The 22,625-nt window shown below is 43.6% G+C and overlaps 1 protein-coding gene across 1 annotated transcript in view; it reads right to left on the bottom strand.

The window, feature by feature from the left end:
* The window catches only part of VIT (vitrin), a 115,452-nt gene that overhangs the window by 65,345 nt on the left and 27,482 nt on the right, over nucleotides 1-22,625 (bottom strand). Inside the window, exon 3 of the mRNA XM_084793090.1 lies at nucleotides 16,572-16,637. Within this exon, the coding sequence (XP_084649216.1) occupies nucleotides 16,572-16,637 (66 nt within the window). The remainder of the gene's footprint in view (nucleotides 1-16,571; nucleotides 16,638-22,625) is intronic.

The following is a 22,625-nucleotide window of genomic DNA, read 5'->3' as shown; positions in this document are numbered from 1 at the left end:
GGAAGGGTAAACGTTCCATAGAGGTACACTTACCAAGGGCTTTCCAGGAAGTGATGCTACCCTGGTAGGAAAAGGCTGTTCACAGGAAGCACGGAACAGGCCTTCGGTGCAAGTATGCAAACAGAACAGTCGTAAGGGAGTTTCTGTCCTGGGTGGGGGGTGGAAGTTAAACTCCTCCCGGTGCTAAGAGCCGGTGATTACACTCAGAGATCCAGGAGCTTTGCCAGGCCACCCACCCTCTGAGTTACTGAGATGCTCATGGAGTCTTTAATGGCTTCCAGCTGTATTCCAAAGTGCTCGTCCCACCCCACCCCCTCCCCTTAACCCTAATGTAACCGAATGAGCAGTTACGTTTCATTCAAGTTGGAGAGGGAACGGAAGTTGAACTCTTGCTTTTTTTTCCCCACACACCCCTCCCACAAGCTTTGCCACTCAGGGCTAGGCCAGCATGGCGTTCCTCCTGGGAGCCACGGTTGAACTTGATCACAGGCCTAAGCAATTTGTGGTCTACAATAAGAACAGGGGCTCTGTGCTTGAAACATTTAGTTCCGTCCTCCAGGCCCAAGTTGCTTCTTTTTAACCTTTTGTTCTTTTAAACTCCGTTACCCAAGGCCGTGCTTACTCTTTTGAGTCTTAGCGTATACATAAAAAAAAAAAAAATTAAATTAATTTATTTATTCACTTTACACTCTGATCGTAGATTCAATTCGCAGACCCAAAGAATCTAAGTAACAGGGAGGACCCAAGGGAGGATGCTTAAATCTCCCTCAGAAGGGGGAATGGAATAGACAGCGGAAGTGGCTGAAGAGAGGGATCATGGTAAGAAAGGAAGTGTAGAGAGACATGGGGGGGGCGGGGAGGGGGGAAACAGAAGTGCTACAGAGAGAGGAGAAACGGGGGGGGGGCAGGTGCGGGGCAGTGGGTGGGTGGGGGGCAGGGCTCAGGGGCGGGGGCAGCTCTGTAACAAGCTGGAGACCTAAGACAGGGTAGGCTTCTGGAAGGATCTGGGGTGGGAGGAGACTCTAGCTGAGACTCCTAGTAGCAGGGGTCATAGAGACGGAAGAGGGCTAGATAGGACTCCTAGTGGAGGGAGGGGAACACTAAGCCACCCAGAATATACATTATTATAAAAGGCAATTTGGGGGTGAAAGATGCCAGTTTAGTCTCTCCTCCGATTAGCTTGTTGCTGGGTCCCTGGATATAAATGGGGGTGCTCAACTCCCAGTACCGCCACAGATTGCTCCCAAATACATCCCTCCCTTAGATGGAAAGGAAAGAGCAGACTTCTGGGTCTGAGCTATTAGAAAAAAGAAATGGCAAACCCTGTGGATCGGGACTACAGTTTGAGGACACTTCAACACTCCGAGGGTTTGGATCTTCTGGAAGGCTAACCCAGTCTGAACGAAGCCGAACCTGGAAACGTACTGAATTGGTACTCAGGGTGCACACACAGGTACATGATGCAGGGTTCTCCATGGAATCTGTAGCTAGACAGGCGAACGGAAATGCTCCATAGGAACATCCTGCTATCTTTTTACTTTAGAAAAACAAGGAGCGATGGCAAAGAGTGGCTAACGGTTAAATAGTTGTTAAATGTATACAGAAAATTAAGCCAGAGAAAGTGAGCTAATTAAATTTTGCAGAGTAATTGCCAAGATCATCGGAAAGTACAGTAAGTATCCAGCCAGGAAAAAAAGCAGGGCATTTTGTATTTTTCTGACAGTAATTTTTGAGTATGTGAAAATCACGATATTTTTAAAGTTTTCTTTATAGTCTTCTCCAAGTTGCCTGTGAAGAGATATGTTTCCTACGGCTCCTCCCTGCCTCTACTTGGAGACAGATGAAATGACTTATCTTTGCTTTGTAAGTGGGTTTTGCCTTCACAAGACACTATCGCCATTTGTCATTACACTTCCTTCCTCTCAGCTCTGGAGTTTATCCACAGTATACATGAAGTAGACTTCTTTAACGGGGAAAAATGAAACAAGGCTGAGCTGGCAGCCTCCTGCTCAGGTGTGAGGGAGCGTCAGACATTGAGGGGAAAGCTGTCCCAGCAGCCAGCTATCCCACACACATGCACTCACAACGTCTACAAAGGCTTCTCCCTGAGAACATTCAAAGAAAGCAAGACAGAAGCCCCTCCCCCTTCTTCCTGGTTGGGGGGGGGGGGAGGCCAGGGAGACACATGGCAGAGCCACCCAGGGGGCACTGGAGGGACAAGCTTCGTTGGCACCTTGGCCTTGCAGCTTGGGCCTGGCTGTACACGCTGCTTTTGTCTTTGCTTTCTCCCCAGCGCCTTCTGACGGATCCTTAAGGCTCCCTGGCTTCCTACAGCCACCCTCCCTTGCAAACCATAGCATCTCAGTGCCAGCCACGGATTCCTTCCCTGAGGCCCTAGGAATCAAACATGGGGTAAAGACGACCGCACACAAGCCAAGTGGGTCGAGATGTCAGGTTCCGTTCCCTCCCTCCCTAAAGCAGTGACCCTTTACTACAGTTCCTCATGCTGCGGTGACCCCCCCCCCCCGTAAAATTATTTTGTTGCCACATCATAACTGTACTTTTACTACTGTTATGAATTGTAGGATATCTGATATGTGTCCCCAAAGGGGTCGCAACCCACAGTCTGAGACCCACTGCTTAACATGATTTATGAGGCCAGGATGTCATCTGTATTATTACAGACGTCCCATTTCAGAACAGAGAACTGATGATCTGAGACGGTATTTTAATGTACAATGGCTGCCTTAGAGAAGGAAGGCAGGCATAGTGGTGCACACCTGTAATCCCAACACTCAGGAGGAGAAGACAGGAAGATCACCAGTGAGAGACCAGCCTAAACTACATACGCAGATCATGCATGTCTCACAAGCAAAACGAAACAAAACAAAAATCCTTAGAGAGAGAGAGAGAGAGAGAGAGAGAGAGAGAGAGAGAGAGAGAGAGAGAGAGCGCGAGCTGCAAGTGTACATGCTATTCATGGGCGTCTTGCCTGAGCTAATAATGATGGGGCTTGGCAGGTGCCGTCCCCAATAAGCCAGGTACGTGGCAGGCCAAAGCAGACTGCATGTAGGCTTCTTATTTTACTGTTCATCTTTTTCCGTGATCCCAGAAAAACCACATTACTTCTGGGATAAAAATTCCTTATTAATTAGGGAAAGCCTTTGTAAGCTTGCTCCTGTGGCTGCTAATGAGGACGAATTACTACAACATAAAAGAGCTTACGCATGAAAAGTTTTAATATTTGGCTTCAGTTTATTGGCCTGTGGTATTGAACTAGTGTAAAACTGTACTTTAAAGAAAATTACACAAAAAGTTATTAGTTTAATGAAATGAGAACATCAGTTCGTAGACAAGATGCCCTTTTTGGTCCTGACCTCCAACAAACAGGGCATGCCTCTTCTTTCTTTGGGGGGACATCTTTTGAAAATTCTTTTTAATTTTCTTAAACAGTTTTTGAATATGTTGAATCTGCTCAAAAATTATCAGTGGCTTTTTGTTGCCTTTAAGAAACATTTAAAGATAACTGAGGCCTGTTTACAATCTCTTCTAAAGGACCTCTGGGCTTGCCAATACTATATTTCACTCCCCTAAATGTGCGCCATCTTGAAACATGACTCAAATCACTGCCCATACCTGGGCTCTACCCCCAGCCCCCCATCATCTGTTTCACCACTGCTATGTTTTTTAAGGTCTTAGTTCCAATTGGATCTCCCTTCATCTAGAATATAAACTTCAAGAGGACAGGGATTTTATTTTATTTTTTTGGAGACAGGGTTTCTCTGTGTAGCCCTGGCTGTCCTGGACTCACTTTGTAGACCAGGCTGGCCTCGAACTCACAGAGATCCACTTGCTTCTGCCTCCTCAAGTGCTGGGATTAAAGGAGTATGCCACTACATCTGTTTTTGTGTGTATGTGTGTGTGTGTGTGTGTGTGTGTGTGTGTGTGTGTGTGTGTGTGTGTGTCTATTTTGTTCATTGTTGTTTAGAGGAATATTCAATGAATAAAGCAATTCATTTGAAAATCCTGTTTGGTTTTTGTGGGGTTTTTCTCTTCTGACTCTGCTGTATCTCTTTATACCAGCTCTGCTTCGAGATGCATTTCATGTCTGGACTGCTAGCTTGATTGCCTATCATCCTGGCTTTTTCTGTGCTAGCCTCACTCTGTGTTCCCATCTTTTCTTCGTAAGCAATGTGCTGAGACTTTTTAAAAAGTGTAACTGGATCTGTATCACTTTCCTGCTCAGCCCGCCTCAGTGTCTTCCTCTTGGCCTCCGACTAGTGTCCAGACTCCCGAGCTGCAAGGGACTGAGGGATTTAATCCCATCCCTTCTACTTAATCTCTTACCACACTTACATGGACTGTGAAAGGTTCCAGTTAGCAAAGGTCTAGGGGGACGAAGCACTAGGGTTAGGGTTTGATGGAATAGTCTCTGTGGTTTGGAGAACAAGAAAAAAACTCATGAATCTGGAGCAAACTGAGTGAGGAGATGATGTTGGCAGGGACAAAAGCACATGGGGGCTTCGAAAATTCAAATCTCCGCCATGATTAATGTGGTATCTGTGTCTTTCTAGAGATGCATAATGTTCTTTTCAGAGGAAAGAAAATGTCCCAACAAGCCTACTGAGACATGGAAGGCTTGTGGGGGAGGGGGATGGACTGTTCTGACAGGGAAGAAGAAAAGGATTACTGTGGCACTCCCACAGTATGATAGTCCCAGGGCAGAGCATGAGACCAAGGGGCATGAAGTGTGAGGCCCTGGGGGATCTTCCCCTATGAGGAGGAGCCCGCTGTTGGCCATTGAAACATCCATAGTCGTGGGTCATAATATGACAGAGTGTCAGTTGTAAAAGAGTTCTTTTTTTGTAGGCAGTAGTAGAGTTGAGTCACAGTGAGGAACAGGATAGGAGAGCCACAAGAACACAGGAAGGGCATGACAGAGACACCATGAGGACCTAAGCCTTGGATTTCGCAGAAGCCACGGGAAGAGTTCCAGACTGTTAAAAAAAAAAAAAAAAGGAGGGGGCAGAGCATCATTTTTGCCTAATGTCTGAATAATAATAAACACCCAGCTAATATCCAATGACGTCACTCTAAACTTTGAAATGACAGCTGCTCATTTGTAGGGCTGAATCTAAATCCAGTAAATCTGACTCTAATTTTATCCCACGCTCATGAGCTGAGATTTTACAGAGAGTGCGCAGCACTGGAGACCCTTGGTCATAAAAGATTTGTCAAGAGGAATCTACATAACAGGCAGTCAGAGGAGAGACGGGCCCTGTAATGAAAATTGTTAGAAAGGCAATCTGAAAGTGTGTCTTATTTTGCTTGTTTGTTTCTTTCTTTCTTTATAAGGGGTCTCACTGTGTATCTTTGACTGGCCTTATCTGACTGTGTAAAATAGGCTGGCCTAGAATCCATAAAGGTCTTCCTGCCTCTGCCTCCCAAGTGCTGGGATTAGAGGCGTGTGCCACCATGCTTAGCAAAAGGCACTTGTCTTAATACATAAAGACATGCTCAAGCTTTAAGCCCTTTAAAGGGTGTATGAGTTTTTCTCATCACTGCTTCCTGTCAGGTTGAGAAAATGCCTTTATTCACATGGAAGGATGGGTGGAAGGACAATGGCCAAGGAGTGAAGGACAGCTGTAATCTGCCTGTGGCAACACAGCATTGGAGTGGCTTTCAACATTTATGACTCTAAAGATAGCCTATTTGAGTTGACGAGGGGCCCCTGTTGGGCGTGGTCTGGTGCTTTGTATTTGACTGCTAATTATTTTCTCCTCTGAGGTCTACTTGCTGTCTTTTAGGAGTAGACACGCTCAAGTACCTTAAAATGACATTTGTAACTTTGCCTAAGAATGTATCCCTGATTGGATAATTAAAAGGTCTAAGCCTGAGTAGGGCAGGATGGGGTAGGTGTGTCCAAAGTTGGCAGGATTTGAAGAGAGAAGGATCTTGGGAGGGAGACGCAGACAGGTACCAGAGGAGGAGGAAGCAGGAGGATCGCCATGGGACAGGAAAGAGCCACGTGGGCCCAGAGGAGGAACTCCGAAGTTCCACATGGAAAGAGATGGCCCAGATGAACAACATTAGCAAGCATTTTGGCATTATGGATGGGAGGCAGCCCAAGTAGAAATTATGAGAAGCAGATGGCATGGGATGGAGGCTGGGATATCATGGAAGGTATCTTAGGAGTTAAAGTCTGTCATGCCCCAGGTGATAAGGCTATTCTAAAATATATCAGGTTTCTGTATCTTTATTGATCTTGCAAGTGGGTTAAATAATAGCACTGTAATAACGATACGCCTAAGAATAAACATTTTAAAAGACCATACTTTTACATTAACAACAACAGACCCCAGTACACATTCTTACAAAACCATGAAAGACATGTCATCTTCATTTTCCCAAGAATCAGGTTGACTGCACATGCTTACAAGCAGGGCCAGCGTCAAGATCCAGCTCTTCCATCCATAAAGCCAATGTTCTGTTAGTTCTATCTAGGTGCTTCTTCCATAACTGCAGCTAAAATAAGCCGCTGTTCTCTAGTACGACCTTCCAGGACCTTTCTGAATTCAAACAGCATTAACAGCTGTTATTGGGTGAATGCATGATATGTATAGTAAATATGTTATATGTGTTAGTGTGTGTGCATGCATGGGAATACATATGTTTCTATGTGTTCACCCTAATTAACTGCAAGGCCACCCACTGGTGCAATTTTCCTTGTGTTGTTTTTCTATTATTTCTAAGCACTGGTCATGGTAGAGTTTGCTTCACTGAAAGTCTATAACGAAGAGTGCCAGCTTTCTTTCTTACCTACATATTGCAAAGAAGTCTAGAAATGTAATTTGTCTTTCTCCTAATGTGAAAAAAGGTACATAGAGGAACCTGTATAGAAAACAACCAGGATTGGCATTGGGAATCTCAGCTAGAAGCCAATGTTGAAGATTAATTACAAGTTGCTATACATCCAAGGACCTACATGCCTCTTCAACCAAATCCTCCTGCAGAGGTGCTGTGTTTTTCCACATCCTTGTCCAATACACTGGATAACCAAGTCCCAGAACAATGGTCTCTTCATGCTCAGGGCAGCGTGTCTGGAAAGCATCCATCGTCTCAAGGTAGGTTGCTGAAGTTTTTCCATACCTCATATACAAAGTATTCGGATTAACTGATTAGAGGGAATGTGTGAATTAAAGGTTGTACGTTTCACCCCGAGTTAAGCCTATTTCAACGGGCTCCAGTGTAATGGAACTATTTCAGAGTGAGGTTTCTGCATGCCTGTGGAGAACATCTTCCCTTTGCTGACTGTTGTTTCCATTGTGTCAATTTTCTGTTCAGGAATCCCTGAGGAGTGTCTCTCCTCCAGCCACAATGAAGACAAGACAACTTCTTGAAGTGGCCCCTGCCTCATGGGCCCTGGCTTCTCGCATTTCACCTGTACCTCCCAGGACTCCCCTATACCCAGAGCCTGCCCTGTCTTTCCATAGGCTCCTGGCCTCACCCCACACTTACTCCCCATGAACCCCCTCAGTGGAGCTAGACAGCTCTCTGACTTACCTCTGCCTGTAAAGTTCTTGCTTTTCATATCTTATTTTGAATCTTATTTTGGGAAGCCACTATGCACTCTATTGTAGATTCCTTGTTTGTTTTTCATGTACAGCCTTTACCACATTTTATTTTATGGAGATTTTTATTGTTCATTTGTCTGTGTACTCATCTAACAATAACCTAATGAGCACTAATTATATATCCTTGGTACTTTTGGCCTTGTTGGGAAGGCAGACTATATTAAAATGCTTAAAATACTATGTGGTAAGACTCAGAGGGCATATGACACACACAGGAGGCATCCAACCTAGTTTTAAGTATGTGCTGGAGGAAGACATTGGGGCCAGAAAAGCTTTTTCTCGTGGCTTTTGGGGAGAAGATGCATATTTTCATTTTGTCTAGGATAAAACTATATGGTTGCTCAAGTCTGAGCATCCTAAATGGACAGCCAATGACATGCGTGTCAGCCATAGTGGCTATCACCTGCGCAATGCTGTTTACCCTGACATTGCTATGCTAAAGCTCATCGTTTCTGGGGCTCTGCTGGGGCTCCTTCATGTGTGGAGAAATCTACTGATGAACAGCTTAAAAGCTATTCTGCCTCTAGCACAGACACTCTGCCAGGTAGAGATTGTTCTAGAGCTTTGGCGGCCATAATTCAGGTGGAAACATAAGATGGGTTTATTAAAGTATGGGCTGAAATGCTTATGTATTGAAAAGTAGGCTTGTTTCAAGTGCATAACCTACATATAAATGAAGTTAGTCTCACAGTCCACAACCATTCTATCATTATTTGAAGTCTTCAACAATCAAGAGAAATGGAGATGCATTTGGGCAATTTGTTAGAAACTGCTTCGGCAGGCTTATGCCGACTGAACCTACCACGAAGGTGCCTCTGGGTAGGGTTAGATTTATAGCTTCAAACTGTACCAGGAAAATGAAAGCCTTGGAAAAAGTCACCTCTAAGAACAAAGTGTTAAAACTCCCATTAGTACAACAATGTAAACCTTACCTGGGACTACATACAGAATGTCAATTTATTAAGTCACCAACATGCTAATTTTCTGGGCACATAATTGTTCCTTTCTAGAATTCTAAGATAGCAGCCAGGCTTGTGTGTGCTCTTACATCTGGAGTTCAGGGTGGCAGCTCAGAGGACAGAGTGGACCCTCTGTGCTTTGAGAATTAATACCTTTAAGCTCCTCCTATTTGTATGAATTGGCTTCTTTCTGCTCAAAGGTGATGGAGAAAACAAAACAAAAACAAAAAAACCAAGGGTCCAAGGCTGTGTGCATAAGAGTGAGTGCGTAGGTTTCCATGGGGGAAAAGCTCTTATTCCCTAGCAGCTTTGGAGGTGGTGGTGGTGGGGCTGTTTTAGAGCAGCCCCCAGTGAGACAGTGCCTAGGGAGAAGCCTCAAGTACAGAGCTTCCCCAGCCGAGATCACATGCATGTTCAGGAACCAATGGCTGCCCAAGGGGCTTTAAACTACCTGTACAATCTCCCTGTGTCTTCCAGACTATACCCAAATGTTATAGGGGCTGCAGCCGTGGGGGAGGGGAAGCCACTGTAAATATGGAATTTGAATTCCAAGCCCCTTCTCTACCTCCATGACTGCCAGTTTGGAGTCAGACTTGATTTGATTTAGAAAATCAAGTAATAAGCCAAAGTCCAATTTCTAGCAAATGCAGCCATTCATATGAAAGCAAAGCACTGGCTTGGAATGAACGGTCACCTCCTGAGAAGGGTCTGTGAGGCAGTTCTTGCTCATTCCACGTCTGCTTCCCTCTCTGCGGAGCCTTCACATCAGATTATCTTCAACACGTGTTTGGGACTGTGCCCCAGATCCAAGGGGTCCCCAGTGAAGCTCAGGGAGACCCAGGAGGGCAACTGGGAGAGACCGTGGGCCAACCAAAGAGGCGGAAAAAAGATACGGAGGATGAGAAGAAAAAGGAATGAAGAATCAGGGGTGGTAGGGAAGAGAGATGAGAGCCTCCCCCCCAGGCAGGGTCAGACCTATGAGTAGGCAGAATAGACACACTGGTGGGCCAGCACTCTCAGGCCAAACCAAAGGAAGCGACACAGGCTCCTCTCTTTACTTTACTTCCCTCTTGGTATCCCCCTTACCTGCTGCCAAGTAACAGTTTCCCTCTGTGCCCTTGCTCCCTGCCATGCCTTAGTCCACCCAGCTAGAGTTTAAAGTCTGCCTTTGACAGCTAGTGGAAATCCCAAGCACTTGAGCCTCAGGAGTCTAGGATAACATTTGACGTGCTGGAAGGATCTGAAAATTGTCACATGACCAACAATAGCAGATCAGCTCCCCATGGCTATTTGATCTTTTACACACACACACACACGCACACACACACACACACACGTGTGTGTGTGCGTGTGTGTGTGTGCGTGTGTGTGTGTATCACTGGTGAAACATGAAGGCTTCCAGAAAAGAAGAAGTCAGAAGAAAGTAGAGAGGATCTGTCGAGATGGTCCTACATTTATAGCTACAAGCAGCACTGGCCTTGTCTCAGTCTCTCATCCATTGACACTCAATAGCCAGAATCCCCTTGCTCATGAGACCACAGATGCCTGGTGTTCCCCAGAGTTTCTGATTCAGCAGGACTAGTGTTTGTAGGACAAAAGGGTTGATGCTGATATTGCTGGCCTGGGAGCTTTGAGAACATCGTGTGCTCTCTCACTGGGCCCTACATGGTTTATCCAAAGTCCTGCTTCTATTTCTTTGCATTTAAAATCCAAGTATCTCCTATAAGATAGGTTCTGAGTTCTTAGCCATAATGGTAAGATGGTCAGGACTTTTTTGTTTAGTGACAAGGAAGGAGGGCTCTACCTCCCTTTTGAGAGTATGTCTTTTTGAATGTGTTGTGGGTCAGTAAAATAGGTCATTGTAAGTCAATTCTGGCTCTATATTCAGCCAAGGGGAAAGGCTGACCTTCTGACTGCATGGGTCAAGACCTGCCTAGGCGCTGGGCTCCTTCAGCAGCTCTCGACTGAGTGCCGCATAGAAGTACACAGAAGATAAGCACAGTTGCACCTATTAACCTCTCCAAGAGAAATGACAACATGGAGCTGTCTTCCACTTAACCATCTGCTGTCCAGACACATGCCCTTGTGGTCTACCCATGTGCATGTGGACATGTAATGTTGGCTCCCTAACCAGCTGCATTCTGCCTTCTCTCTTCATACTCCGGTGTTAAATGTTACAGTGGTTGGCAGGGCTATTTCATCTTCCCACTGGAAAACTTGCCCACTCTTGTCTCCGTTGAGAATGGCATTGCCCTGATATGGTCAGATTCCAGCCAGCTTAGATGGGTGCAATTCAATTCTCTCTTTAAGAATGGGATCGGGAGGAAGATTAGGGGAGGCTGGGAGAGATGTAGGAGGGTAACGCGGATGTAGAGACAGGCAGAGGTGTTGGCTCTCTGATTTGGTCCTTGTGACCTTTCCATCTGGGAACCCGTCCCAGGGAACGCCAGCTGTGCTTCCTGCCTTGGTTTCTGTGAATGACCTCAGGTCCAGCACAAATCCTCTTTTCTACTTCAACAAATTGGGCTTGGATTTCTGCTGATTGCAAACGAAACAGCCTGTGCTGAGATGCTCCCTGTTGCTTCGTGATGCAGTCCAGATCCCCACACAGTAGTGAAGTGCTTCCCCGTCCACTGTGGCTGGTTCGCCACCGTCCACCTGAGCTCATCCGATTCATTCTATTTCAGTCAAACTAATAGGTTTTTTTTTTTTTAAATTTTGGGGCCTTGGGACAGAGTCTTGTTATGTAGCCCAGTTAATTTTCAACTCGTGATTCTTCTGCCTCAGTTTCCCAAGGGCTGTGATTACAGGCATGATCTGTCATACCTGGCCAACTTTTTAAGCTCTTTCAAGTCTTCAAGCCTAGAGCACTCTCCTTCACCCTCGCTCTTTGGCTTTCTCATAGTAGGCACATCATTCCTCCATACACAGTCTGGTCCTTTACAGCCTCACAGGACTGTTACTCCTTTATGTGTGATAAACTCGCCTATCACTTATCTTCCTGATTGGTTTGCAAGCTCTGTGATGGTAAAGAGTGAGTCTTAATTCCGGTTGGCTCTGGGTGTCTAACACCAGGCCTAGTGCTTAGCTGGCCCCTAGTATATCCTTGCAAAATGCATGCATGCTGCGCCTGCCTGCTGTAAGTTACCTAGTCCAGCTGCAGACAACAATTGAAAAAAATGAAAATTACGCTGGCCTCAAGCTATAGACTACAATTTGCAAATACTCCTGAGGTCAAGAATCAGATATGTCCCTGGCTCGGGAATATTCTATTACATTCATTGTATCTTTTCAATCCCTTATTTAATGATTGTGCTAGAGTTTCTAATTAGAGAAAAGACTTCAGGCGTTTATTGATTCAAATGTGCTGCATCACAAGGGAGATTTTGAGAACAAAACTAAAATTTAGCATATCAGAAATTCAATCCATCTGAGATCTCTCCAAGGGGTTTGCTCTTGGGTCACTTAACACAGACTTTCCTAGTCAGAGAGAGCCGTTGCCATGGTAACCATGAAGCCTTTCCTGAGTTTTGTATCAGAGTTAATGAAGATACTGGAAATAGCCCAAAGGAATTCGTACTTGGGTGTGCGTCTGTCTCCATCTTAGCCCCATCATTGTTTTGAACACACATCTGCCCCAGTGCTATTCCTCTTTGCTCTTGGTCCTGACAGGGATAAATCAACAACGGATTCTTTTTTAGTATTTCAACCTAAGAGTCCATGGAGGGCTGCCCCTTTGGTCTCATTGTAGCAGGAAATCCCACATGGCAGCTTTTAAGAAAACCCAGAAAAAGGGTGGTTGCGTGAAACAAATTTCTTTCTTTCATTTCAAATTATAAATGTTGCTGATTTCAACGCACTTAAATTTAATGCCTCCGAAGAAAGCCTTTGCTGTGGGAAGCCCAGAACGTTGGCTTTGTCTAAAGCCTTTATTTTATGGTCTCCTGTAAACTCCCATCACGCCTTCACTTCTGGATCCAGAAATCCCAGTGCACTCACAGAGCCCCGGTTCCCATCTGCGTTCTGGTCTGCTAGCTGTTTCCCAGCATCCACTCTGGCCTTCCTTCCCAGGGAGAGAGTCCCTTACGTTCAGCAAAGAGCGTGTTTTCTGGCAATCAAGACATTCCCTCTGTCCCTTATTGACACAAATGACACTTAAGTAAAGGTTATATTTCACTTTCTGGATATTATTATTGCTTTTTTTTTTTTTTAGTGAACAAGTGTGTGCATCCTTCATTTCTTCTTGTTGATCAGAGTGATGAAGTTCAAGTCACTTTGTTTGTTATTATTGATGTTTTGCTTGTTCAGGGAACCGGGAGTCCTTCAGTGTTACTAGTGTAACCTTAAATTCATGATACTCTTGCCTCTGCCATCCAAAAGTTGAGATTATAGATTTGTGGCACAATATTTAGGGACATACCTGTTTTTAGAAGAAACTAAAGAAGATTAATTTTGCTTCACCTGTCATTTAAAATAAAAATAATATATGTATATTAAGCCAGGAATAGAGAGATTACCAAGAAATTGACAGCACTCTCATTATGATCTCATAGTTGAAGATTCCTAAAAGATAATATATATTTGTGACTGAATATACCTGTATGTGTTATTCCTCTATTACGTCCAAATAAAACATCAGGAAACCTTTGAATTTGAAAAAAATGCAACAAAGATAAGGCAGCCACTCTGGACAATTAGGAGCCAAGTCAAAAATGGCAGAAGTACAATCCACGCTTGCATCAAATTACAGCTTGATTTTATTTACGGGAGAGAGACTTCAGTCTCATGTGAGTGGTAATTATTTTAGTTTTTAAAAAAAATATGAATTGATATACAAGAAAATAAAATTTGTTTTTCCTTTCCATTGTCTGAGTGTGGTATCTGCTTGGCTTTTCTGTGATTTGTCTCCTGAAACGCCTTCAGTGGAGGGGAAATGGCCCAATGCTGCTAGCTGTGCAGCCTGCTGAGGTCTTTCCACTCAGATACAGTCAGAATCTTGATTTCTACCCTAGCAAAGAATTTCAGGAGAAGTCAGTATGGAGCGAAGTTGGAGTTTATTAAGAAGACAGTGGACCCTCAAGGGGTGGGAACTCTCAAAGCAGAGGCTCATGGAAGTGCCTTACAGGTAGCTATCTGTAGTTACGATTACCTGTCCTTTGAAGTTAGGTTGTTTTAAAACAAGTAATTTACAAACAAGTTTAAAAATTAGGCAAAACTTCAAAATTAAGTAAAACAAAACAAAACATGAATTTGCTTACTTTCTTCTCCTATCTCCAAGAATTTCCTTTTGCAAATGAAATTGTAAGTTTTTGTTTTTGTTTTGTTTTGTTTCTGGAGAGGGGGGATGCACATTGTTCATTCGGGTCTGTGGATGTGAGAGGCGTGCTGATAAGATTAAACTCACAGGTCCTGTAGGCTTCAGCCTTAAGGACTGCTCATTAGCTGTTTAAATACTTGTGTGAAGTATGCTTTTGGAAAAGGGAGCGTGGTCTCTATGTGAGCAGTCCACCTCCCACCCCACGCCCACTCCTACCACCAGTGAAGAGGATTTATTTTGGCTTACAATTTGAGGGTATACAGTCCATAATAGTGGAGAAAGTAGGAGTGGGAGGTGGCTGGTTACATTGTGTCTATAGTCAGGAAGCTGAGAACAGACATGCTGTGATTGTGCCAGATTACACACACACACACACACACACACACACACACACACACACACACACACACACTCACACTGGGGGTGGGGCACAACACTCAAGGCTTCCCACAAGTCGCCCATTTCTCCTGAAAGGCCCTAACTTTTTTCTTTCTTTCTTTCTTTCTTTCTTTCTTTCTTTCTTTCTTTCTTTTGTTCTTTCTTTCTTTTTTTAAGGTCCTGACTCTTAAAGATTCCAGAACCTTCCAAAATAGCACCAACAGTGAGTATGAAGTATTCAAACATATTTCACATTCAAACCAAATATTCTGCCTCTTGGCCCCCTGCACTCATGGCCACATACCACATAACGCAAACTACATTCATTCCAATTTTAAAAGTCCTTATAACCTTTAACAGTTCTAACACTGCCCAACAGTCCAGTTTCTTCTGAGACCCAAGATAAACTCTTAACTGTGAGCCACTGTAAAATCAAAATCAAATTAGACATTTTTAACATGTAATGGCTCAGATTAAGCTATCGTATTCCAGAAGGGAAGCGCGGAGGAGGCATGACAAGAAATGGCAGGACCAAATTCTGCAGCTCCACCTTGGTTCTCTGGGACTAGTGGTAGGATCATCTGGGCTCCACAGTGCTTAGGTAGCCTCTCTCCTCTAGGCCTGCAGCACACATGTAGTCTCTCTGTGGGCCGACTCTACTGCATGCCTGCAGCTTTCCTTGGTACATGTTCATGACCTTGGTCTCTCCAACAACCTGGGGTCTTCACTGCAACTTGGGCATCACATTCCCAATTTCCTGCAATGGCTATTTAGGGCTGCCTTATAGGAACCCCAACCCTGTCACACATTGCCTGGGCCCACGAACTTCCTTGGTACAGCTTCATAATGACATCACTTTTGTATTTTCCTTCCCTGCAAAACCAGCCCCATGTGAGCGATGCTGCTTAGCTCAACTACCAGCTCGAGATGCCATCCAGCCATCTCTCTCACAGCTGTGGTGGCCACAAAGTGTCTTAATGGTGCAATTTGAAACAAACAAACAAACACAAACAAACAAATGACAACAAATTGCTTTCTTGGGCAGGGAAATCCTTCAGAGGCATTCTCAGATTAGGTGTAGTCTCTTCAGATGAGTTTTTATTTTAACAGGCTGAAGACTTTGCTGAGCGAGATGCTGCCTATGAGACACCTTTCCTATGGCCACAGAGCAGAGCAGGAGTTGCATAGTGCTTACCTCTCAACAATTACAGGTGCCTATCTGCAACGTCCACTTCAGTCAGGCTGCTCTTGTCAAACTGCACAGTCCACAGGGCTTTCTGTCTCACTCCTTGCTCTCTCAGTGTAGACTGGGTGGGAGCAGTGACTGTGGTCCCGATACCTCCGGAATACTGTCTTGTCTTCAAATTTCTCCTGCCCTTACAAATTGGTTTATTACTTTCAAATTTGGCCTCACTCAAGTTCTGAGGACGCAGGAATGAGCTCTGAGCCTGTTCCCCGTTGAATATCTTATTCCTCTCCGGAGAGCCGGGGCACCATTACACACATTTCTCTCAGCGTTCTGATCTTACAAACTCCCGCCAGAATGGCCTGCAAAGTTACACTTACAGCATGACAGTGCTCCTCCAGCCCAAGGCTTCAAACTCTTCAGCATTCCTGCTACAAACCAACTCTAAAGACCCACAAACCGCAAGACCAGGTTTATCAAAGCAACAGGGGTAGGAGTATAAGGTGGCTGGCCACACTGCATCTGCGCACGGAAATCGGAGTTGTGTGGCAATCTGTACAATGGTTTGGTTTCATCAGTTGTGTTGAAATTACAGCCAGTGAGAAACGTAAACCAAATCCATGTTAGCTGGGAGGGTGAGAGACTCTTTTTTTTCCTTAAGGTCTTTCTCTCTTTCCTTAAGGTCTCCTGGCCCCCCTCTCTCTCTCTCTCTCTCTCTCTCTCTCTCTCTCTCTCTCTCTCTCTCTTTCTCTCTCTCTCTCTCTCTCTCTCTCGCATTCTGGGAGCCAGGAAGCTATGATAGACTTTTCCCACTGAATCTTCTGTCATGGGGAATTGAGACACCAGCCACAAAAAGTCAGTTGCCTGGCTCTATGTGTGAATTTTGTGTTTTCCTCTTGCAGTGGAACCATATTTGTTTTACTTTACAAGCATTTTTTTGGAAAGAGGTGGATAATGAATAAGACATTGCTATTGCCATGTAAAGCGACAGACACAGAACCAAAAACCCTGGCCATGCCCAAGTGGGAGTTGAGGTCAGTTGTGGGGTTGGATAGGGCACACAGCCTTGTGCCAGAGAGGAATTTGAGTTTACTTACTGAATTTGGGCCTTTTAATCTTCTTTGTCACTTCTTTATTTGAATGTATTCCAGTTACCAGCAAAACTATGTGAGGCAAAGAAAGAGAGACAACAACAACCAAAATTAGTCTAATATAATTTCCCCTAAACAGTGTGTTCTTTATGGCCTCTCATTTTTACAATGATTATGCATGAGGCATTTTCATGGATGAGAAGAGTCTTTTCTTACATTGGGGAATTATTGTAGAGTGTCTTAGTCTCTGTTGAAAGGCCTTTCTAGAAAACCACCTTGGTATCATCCCACACCATGCTTGCAGCTCCTTTTCCAAGGGAGAAAAGTGTAGGCCTGATCCTGGGAATTAAATGTGAGTATGGGATGAGCACTCAGCCCTTGCTTGTGACCCTTTCTCAATGTGGCAACAGCTGCCAAGTATCTCATTTGGCAATGCCCAAAGAACCACACATGAAGAGTAGACCACGAGTGTGAATGCATATGCACAGGTGTGTGTATGTGTGTGCATGCATGTGTGTAAGAATAACTGTAGGAAGGCTGAATGCAGGGGATCTGTAAATAGCCTTAGCAGGGGTTATACTGGGAAAGAAGACACAGGGGAAGGGACTGGGGGAGAAGGGAAAACTCTCACAGAGTCTGAGGATGGAGCTGAGTGCTACAGCAACCCTGGTCCTGTACTTGCCTCAGAATCAGAACCAGAGGAGCAGGATTTGCATACTTCCTGCCTTCATGGACTCAGTAACCAGTGAATCGGGGGGGGGGGGCAGTAGAATTTAAAGACACATTTATGGGCTCCTTGTCAGTGCATAGAATCAGCTTGAGCCTTAAAAAAATATATATAACATGGACTGTTTTTCTTATTGCTAAAGTGATGCATGATCCTTCTAGGAAAACACAAAAAGCAAAACGAGTTATGGAAGAACACAGGAGTTTGTTTTCTGTATGTATATTTGCATGCATTTTTATAGGAACTTTAAACATCTGATTGCGCACATACTATTTACAATGTTTTATAACTTATTTTAACATATATGTGCACACACATGAACACACACATATACACATATTTTTCTTGTCATTAAATGTTCTTCCCACAATCATTTTAACTGCCTGCAAAATAGTGCATTATATACATGTGTCTTGATCTAACTGACCATCTATTTAAAGCAAATAGCTTCATCTTTGCACAGATCTGTCATTATTTCTTTAAACTAAAATTCTAAAAATAGAATGTTTAAAGTTTACATTCATTTAACATTTTGGCACATACCACAACAATTTTCATAGCAGTTTTGTATTATTGATGTATGAAGACACTTTCCTCCGTGCCTATACTACTGCTACTTGTAATGAGAAAAGCAGTTCTATCCTTTTCAAAATGCCAGTCAGTCCTGCTTCCTTCACCAGGCATCCTTCCTCCACCTCAGCCACCCCAGGGAGGCATGGCTTTATCTTTCTTGCCTCCCTGTAGCTATGTTTGGGGGCAGAGTGCTTGCTGGATAGAGTTGGGGTTCTGGAGGTGAGCATGGGAAAACACAGCAATCTAAACAGGCATCTGAACCCGAGCTGGGATACACACCTGTAGTATCAGCACTTAGGAGGCCTAAGGCAGGAGGATCATAAAGGCTGCGCACTGGCTCTGTAGTTTTTAGACAGAGGCTCTCCCTAAAAAACACAAGACAGAGCTGGGTGTAGTGGCGCATGCTGTGAGTTCAAGGTCAGCCTGGTCTACAAAGCGAGTCCAGGACAGCCAAGATAACGTAGAGAAACCCTGTCTAGAAAAACCAACAAAACAAAACAAAAATAAAAAAAACACAAGGCAATTGATCTCTGTCCTCTCAATAGAATGTGTGTGCGTGCATGTATGTGTACATATATTCAACTTAGGTACAAGTGGACTCTTAAATTGGCATCTAGTTTTGAAGGAAAAGGTAGTAATGTCACAAAGAATTTGAGAAAATTACAAAGCTACTGCTACAGAAATTCGGCTGTGTCCCTCAAAGGCTGTTATGCTGAAATCTTAAGCCTTACTGGGACAGTATTAGCAGTGGGGCCTTTGGGAAGAGATGAAGATGGAGGGAGCCCTGTCATGAATGGGGCTAATAGGGCTGTAGTGGTGGCTCCATGGATAAAACACTTAGGTTCTAGTGCCCAGAACCCATGTTAAGCTAGACACATCAATTTAACTCTTCGGTCTGGGTCCCATTGTTCCTATGGTGAGATGGGAGGAGACAGGAAACTCCCACAGAAGCTCAAAGCCCAGCTATCCTGGGGCTATCAGCGGCAAGCGACAAAGAAACGGTCTCAAACAAGGTAGAAGGTGAAAACCTATCTCTAAAGTTGTCCTTAACCTCTACATGTGCTCTGTGGCATGCCCACACTCTCTCATACACATGTCACGTGTGTGTGTGTGTGTGTGTGTGTGTGTGTGTGTGTGTGTGTGTGTGTATCATACACATAAATAAAAAATTTAAAGTGTAAAAGCCTGGTACAGGGGCTTGCATCTCTAACATCAGCACTTGGGTTGGAGGCGGAGACAGATCTCTGGAGTTCACTGGCCAGCCGGCCTAGCCAATCACTGAGCTCCAGGAATTCACTGGCCAGCCAGCCTAGCCAATCACTGAGCTCCAGGTTCAGCGAGAGCCCCTGTCTCAAAATAAAAGCAGAGGACTGTGGAGGGAAGACTTTGGAGATCAACCTCTGACGCCTACACGTGTTTGTGCAGGCTCATGGGCACACACACTTGCACATGCATACTCCTGAGCGTGCATCACTCTTTCCACTCACAAACAAAAAGAAAGCTGTAAACGTTGACCTTGGGCAGGAAACGCATGCTTACACTCATTTCCCTCAGGAGTCTAGCAGAGCACCAAGAGGGAAGGCTGACACCATGCCTATGGAAAGTAGCAGAGAGATCTGCAAGCCAACTCTTTTCAGAAAAAAAAATAGTAGCTTTGATTACCTACCCACTGACATCATTTGTGTCTAGAAATCTGGAGGGAAACTGAGGCAAGAATGCACAGCTCTAAAGCAACTGGGAAGCGACGCCCTCTGTGTTCTGTTTTGAAAACCCTAAGCCTTTTCATCTTTCATTTAGTAGGTCTTGGAATTTCAAGAAAATTAAATATTAAAATTATGTTTTTTAATTTAAAAAGTTCTGCTACTTCCTGCTCTCTCTTCCTCTCTGGTGTGATAGCAAACTAGCCACAGTTAAGGTACCAGAGGTGTAATTGTTTTTATGTTTAATTCTAAAGACACGACCATACAGATAATTCACAAACAAAGAAAACACAAAAGGATAAGCTGGAAACAACATTGGATTTCATTAACAATTCAAAGTACAGACTAGAAGAAGATGAGAGATTGTTTTTCTGTGTATGCAACAGAAAATTACACTTAATCCTGGCGGGGAATTGGAGCTAGTGAATTTCTCTGCTCTGTTGGTGCAGGCAGAGCCATACAGGAAAGCAATTTGATAATAGGTTTCAAGAGCCTTGGAAATTATCTTCTCTGACATAGAAACTGCCCTCCTAGGAATAGATCCCAAGTTATAATCTTTGATACAGACAGAGATTTATGTAAAGATTCTCATTAGAGCATTTCTAATGGCAGCCTGGAAAATACAGAATGTTGGAAATGTCCCAACAATCAGGGAAGTGTAAGCACTTATTACAAATGATGTGTAGAAGGTGACTAAATTAGCTGTGAAGTGCCTTAGCACTGATCTTGCTCTACCTTAGCAGTGATCTTGACAGTTAACGTAGAGGCAGATGGGGAAAAAAACCCTGGAAGAATATACCAATGTTAATAATGATGGCCTCATGATTTATATATTCCATGTTGTGCATTTCTCCCTATTGTGTCATATAATTTATATATAAAACATATATTTCACAGGACATATGTTTCTTTTACAATTAAAAACAGACTTTATCACTAAATTATTTTTAATTTGGTCTATTAAAGTCATATGGACTTGGGATGAAGTACATCCTAAAGTTATTGGATGATTAATCTGTGCTCATGTTTTGTAGTAAATAATGAATTATAATCTAATTTCAAGAAAAGGCATGAAATGTCGGGATAGCTCACCAATAATCAAATCAGTAAGCAATTCGGTGCTTGGAACGTTCACAGAGATGCCTCGCTGGTGCCCAGAAATTTCTTGTTAGGTCTTGTTAGTGGCCCTCAGTCCACTAGCACAGGTAGTATTCACCACACCTCGAAACCCTACTCCGTACAGCAGGCCATCTTGAAGTCATTCAAAGTCCCGAAAGCGATAATGCGTGCTGTATGCACTCACTGGAACCGTGTGCATCAAATAGATCAGTTTCACAGCAAACACAGGACTCTGTTTTCTATAATCCCATAAAATATCAGCCTAGGCTTCAAATAATAGAATAGTAAACCTAGAAGGAGCTTTGGAATTTATCCCTGCCCTTTGTTTAGGGAAAGGAATCCCAGGTCAAAGCTCACACCTTGGCTACATCTGAAGCTGGAACCAGAAAGCTGGTTTGGTAGCGAAAGTCTTAGCATCTTTTTATTTCACTTTTTCCCTCTGGATAGAAATGTTAATCATACTTGGGAGCCTGAGACAGTGAGTAGCATAGAATTCAGTAGTATGCTTAGGGATGCCTAAAAGGAACATGCTGGACTAAAAAGATGGCTTAGTGATTAAGATCACATCCTGCTCTTCCTGAGGACCTGAGTTTGACTCTTAGCACCCACATAAGGCAACTCCAGGGGCATCAGATTATCTCTGCAGGCACTTGTATTCATGCGAGTATACCCTCACAGACACACATGCACATGATTAAAATAATAAGACTAAGTCTTAAAAGAAAGGAAACATGCTGACTCCGATACACATTAAGTAAGCAACTGGTTTTAAAGATTTTTTCTTTTGTTTTGTTGGTTTGTTTGTTTGTGTGGGTTTTTTTTTTTTTGAGACATGGTTTCTCTGTGTAGCCTTGTCTTTCCTTGAATTCATTTTGTTGACCAAGTTGGCCTAAGAACTCACAGATCCACCTGCCTCTGCCTCCCAAGTGCTGGGACTAAAGGTGTGTGACACCACACCCAGTTTTATCTTTTCCATTTGATAAAGGACACTCTAATAGATATAAAATAATATTTCATAGTGGTTTTGATTCGTCTTTTCATGATCATTGGTGATGTTGAACTTTAAAACACTATACACATCTATCTGCTGTTTGTGTATCTCCTTCTAAGAAATGTCTACTCTGGCCTATCTTGAAAATTAGATTGCTTTCTTGCTTTTTAGATTTTTGAGATCTTCTATAATATCAATATTAATATACTAGAGACATACAGCTTGCAAACATTCTCTCTCACTCCATAGGCTGCTTATGTACTTTGTTGATTTTCCCTGCACTGTGCAGAGTTTTTTCAGGTGACCTCATCTGTCTAATTCTGCTTCTGCTCCCTGGGATTTTAGGGTCATGTCCAACAAGTCTTTTCCTAGACCAATGTCAAGATGATTTTTCTAGACTTTTCTTTTCCACATCTCTGTAATTTCAAGTTTAAGACTTTTCTCTTTTTGGTTGATTTTAAGAATTTAATCAGAGCTAAATATTTAATTCCATTCTTCTGCTTTTGAATATCATATTTCTCCAGTGCCGTGTATTTGGGGGAGTGTCTTTTTCCTGTTATCTTTGTTAAAGATCAACTGACTAGGCCATCTTTACTTCCCCATTATTTTTAGTCTAGTGCCATGCTGTTTTGGTTACTGTATCCCCTGTGGTTTGAATATGAGACATCCCTTGTAGCCTGATGTGTTTAAACACTTGGCTCCTAGTTGGTAGAGCTGTTTTGAAGGGTGTAGAGCCTCTAGTTGAGGGGTGCTCACTGGGAAAAATGAGTCATTAGGATGAGACCCGATGTTTTTAGTCCAGCGCCACTTCCTGACTACCCTCTACTTCCCCATTGAGATCACACTGTAATCAGCACCTCAGACTCCTGTTCCCACAACTTCCCTATTATGATGGAGTGTCGTCCCTGAACTTAAGCTGAAACAACCCCTTTTTCCATTAAGTTGCTTCA

The sequence above is a fragment of the Acomys minous genome, assembly GCF_964271855.1.
Source record: "Acomys minous genome assembly, chromosome: 8".
Lineage (NCBI taxonomy): Eukaryota > Metazoa > Chordata > Mammalia > Rodentia > Muridae > Acomys > Acomys minous.
This window is presented reverse-complemented; position numbering and strand designations above follow the sequence as displayed.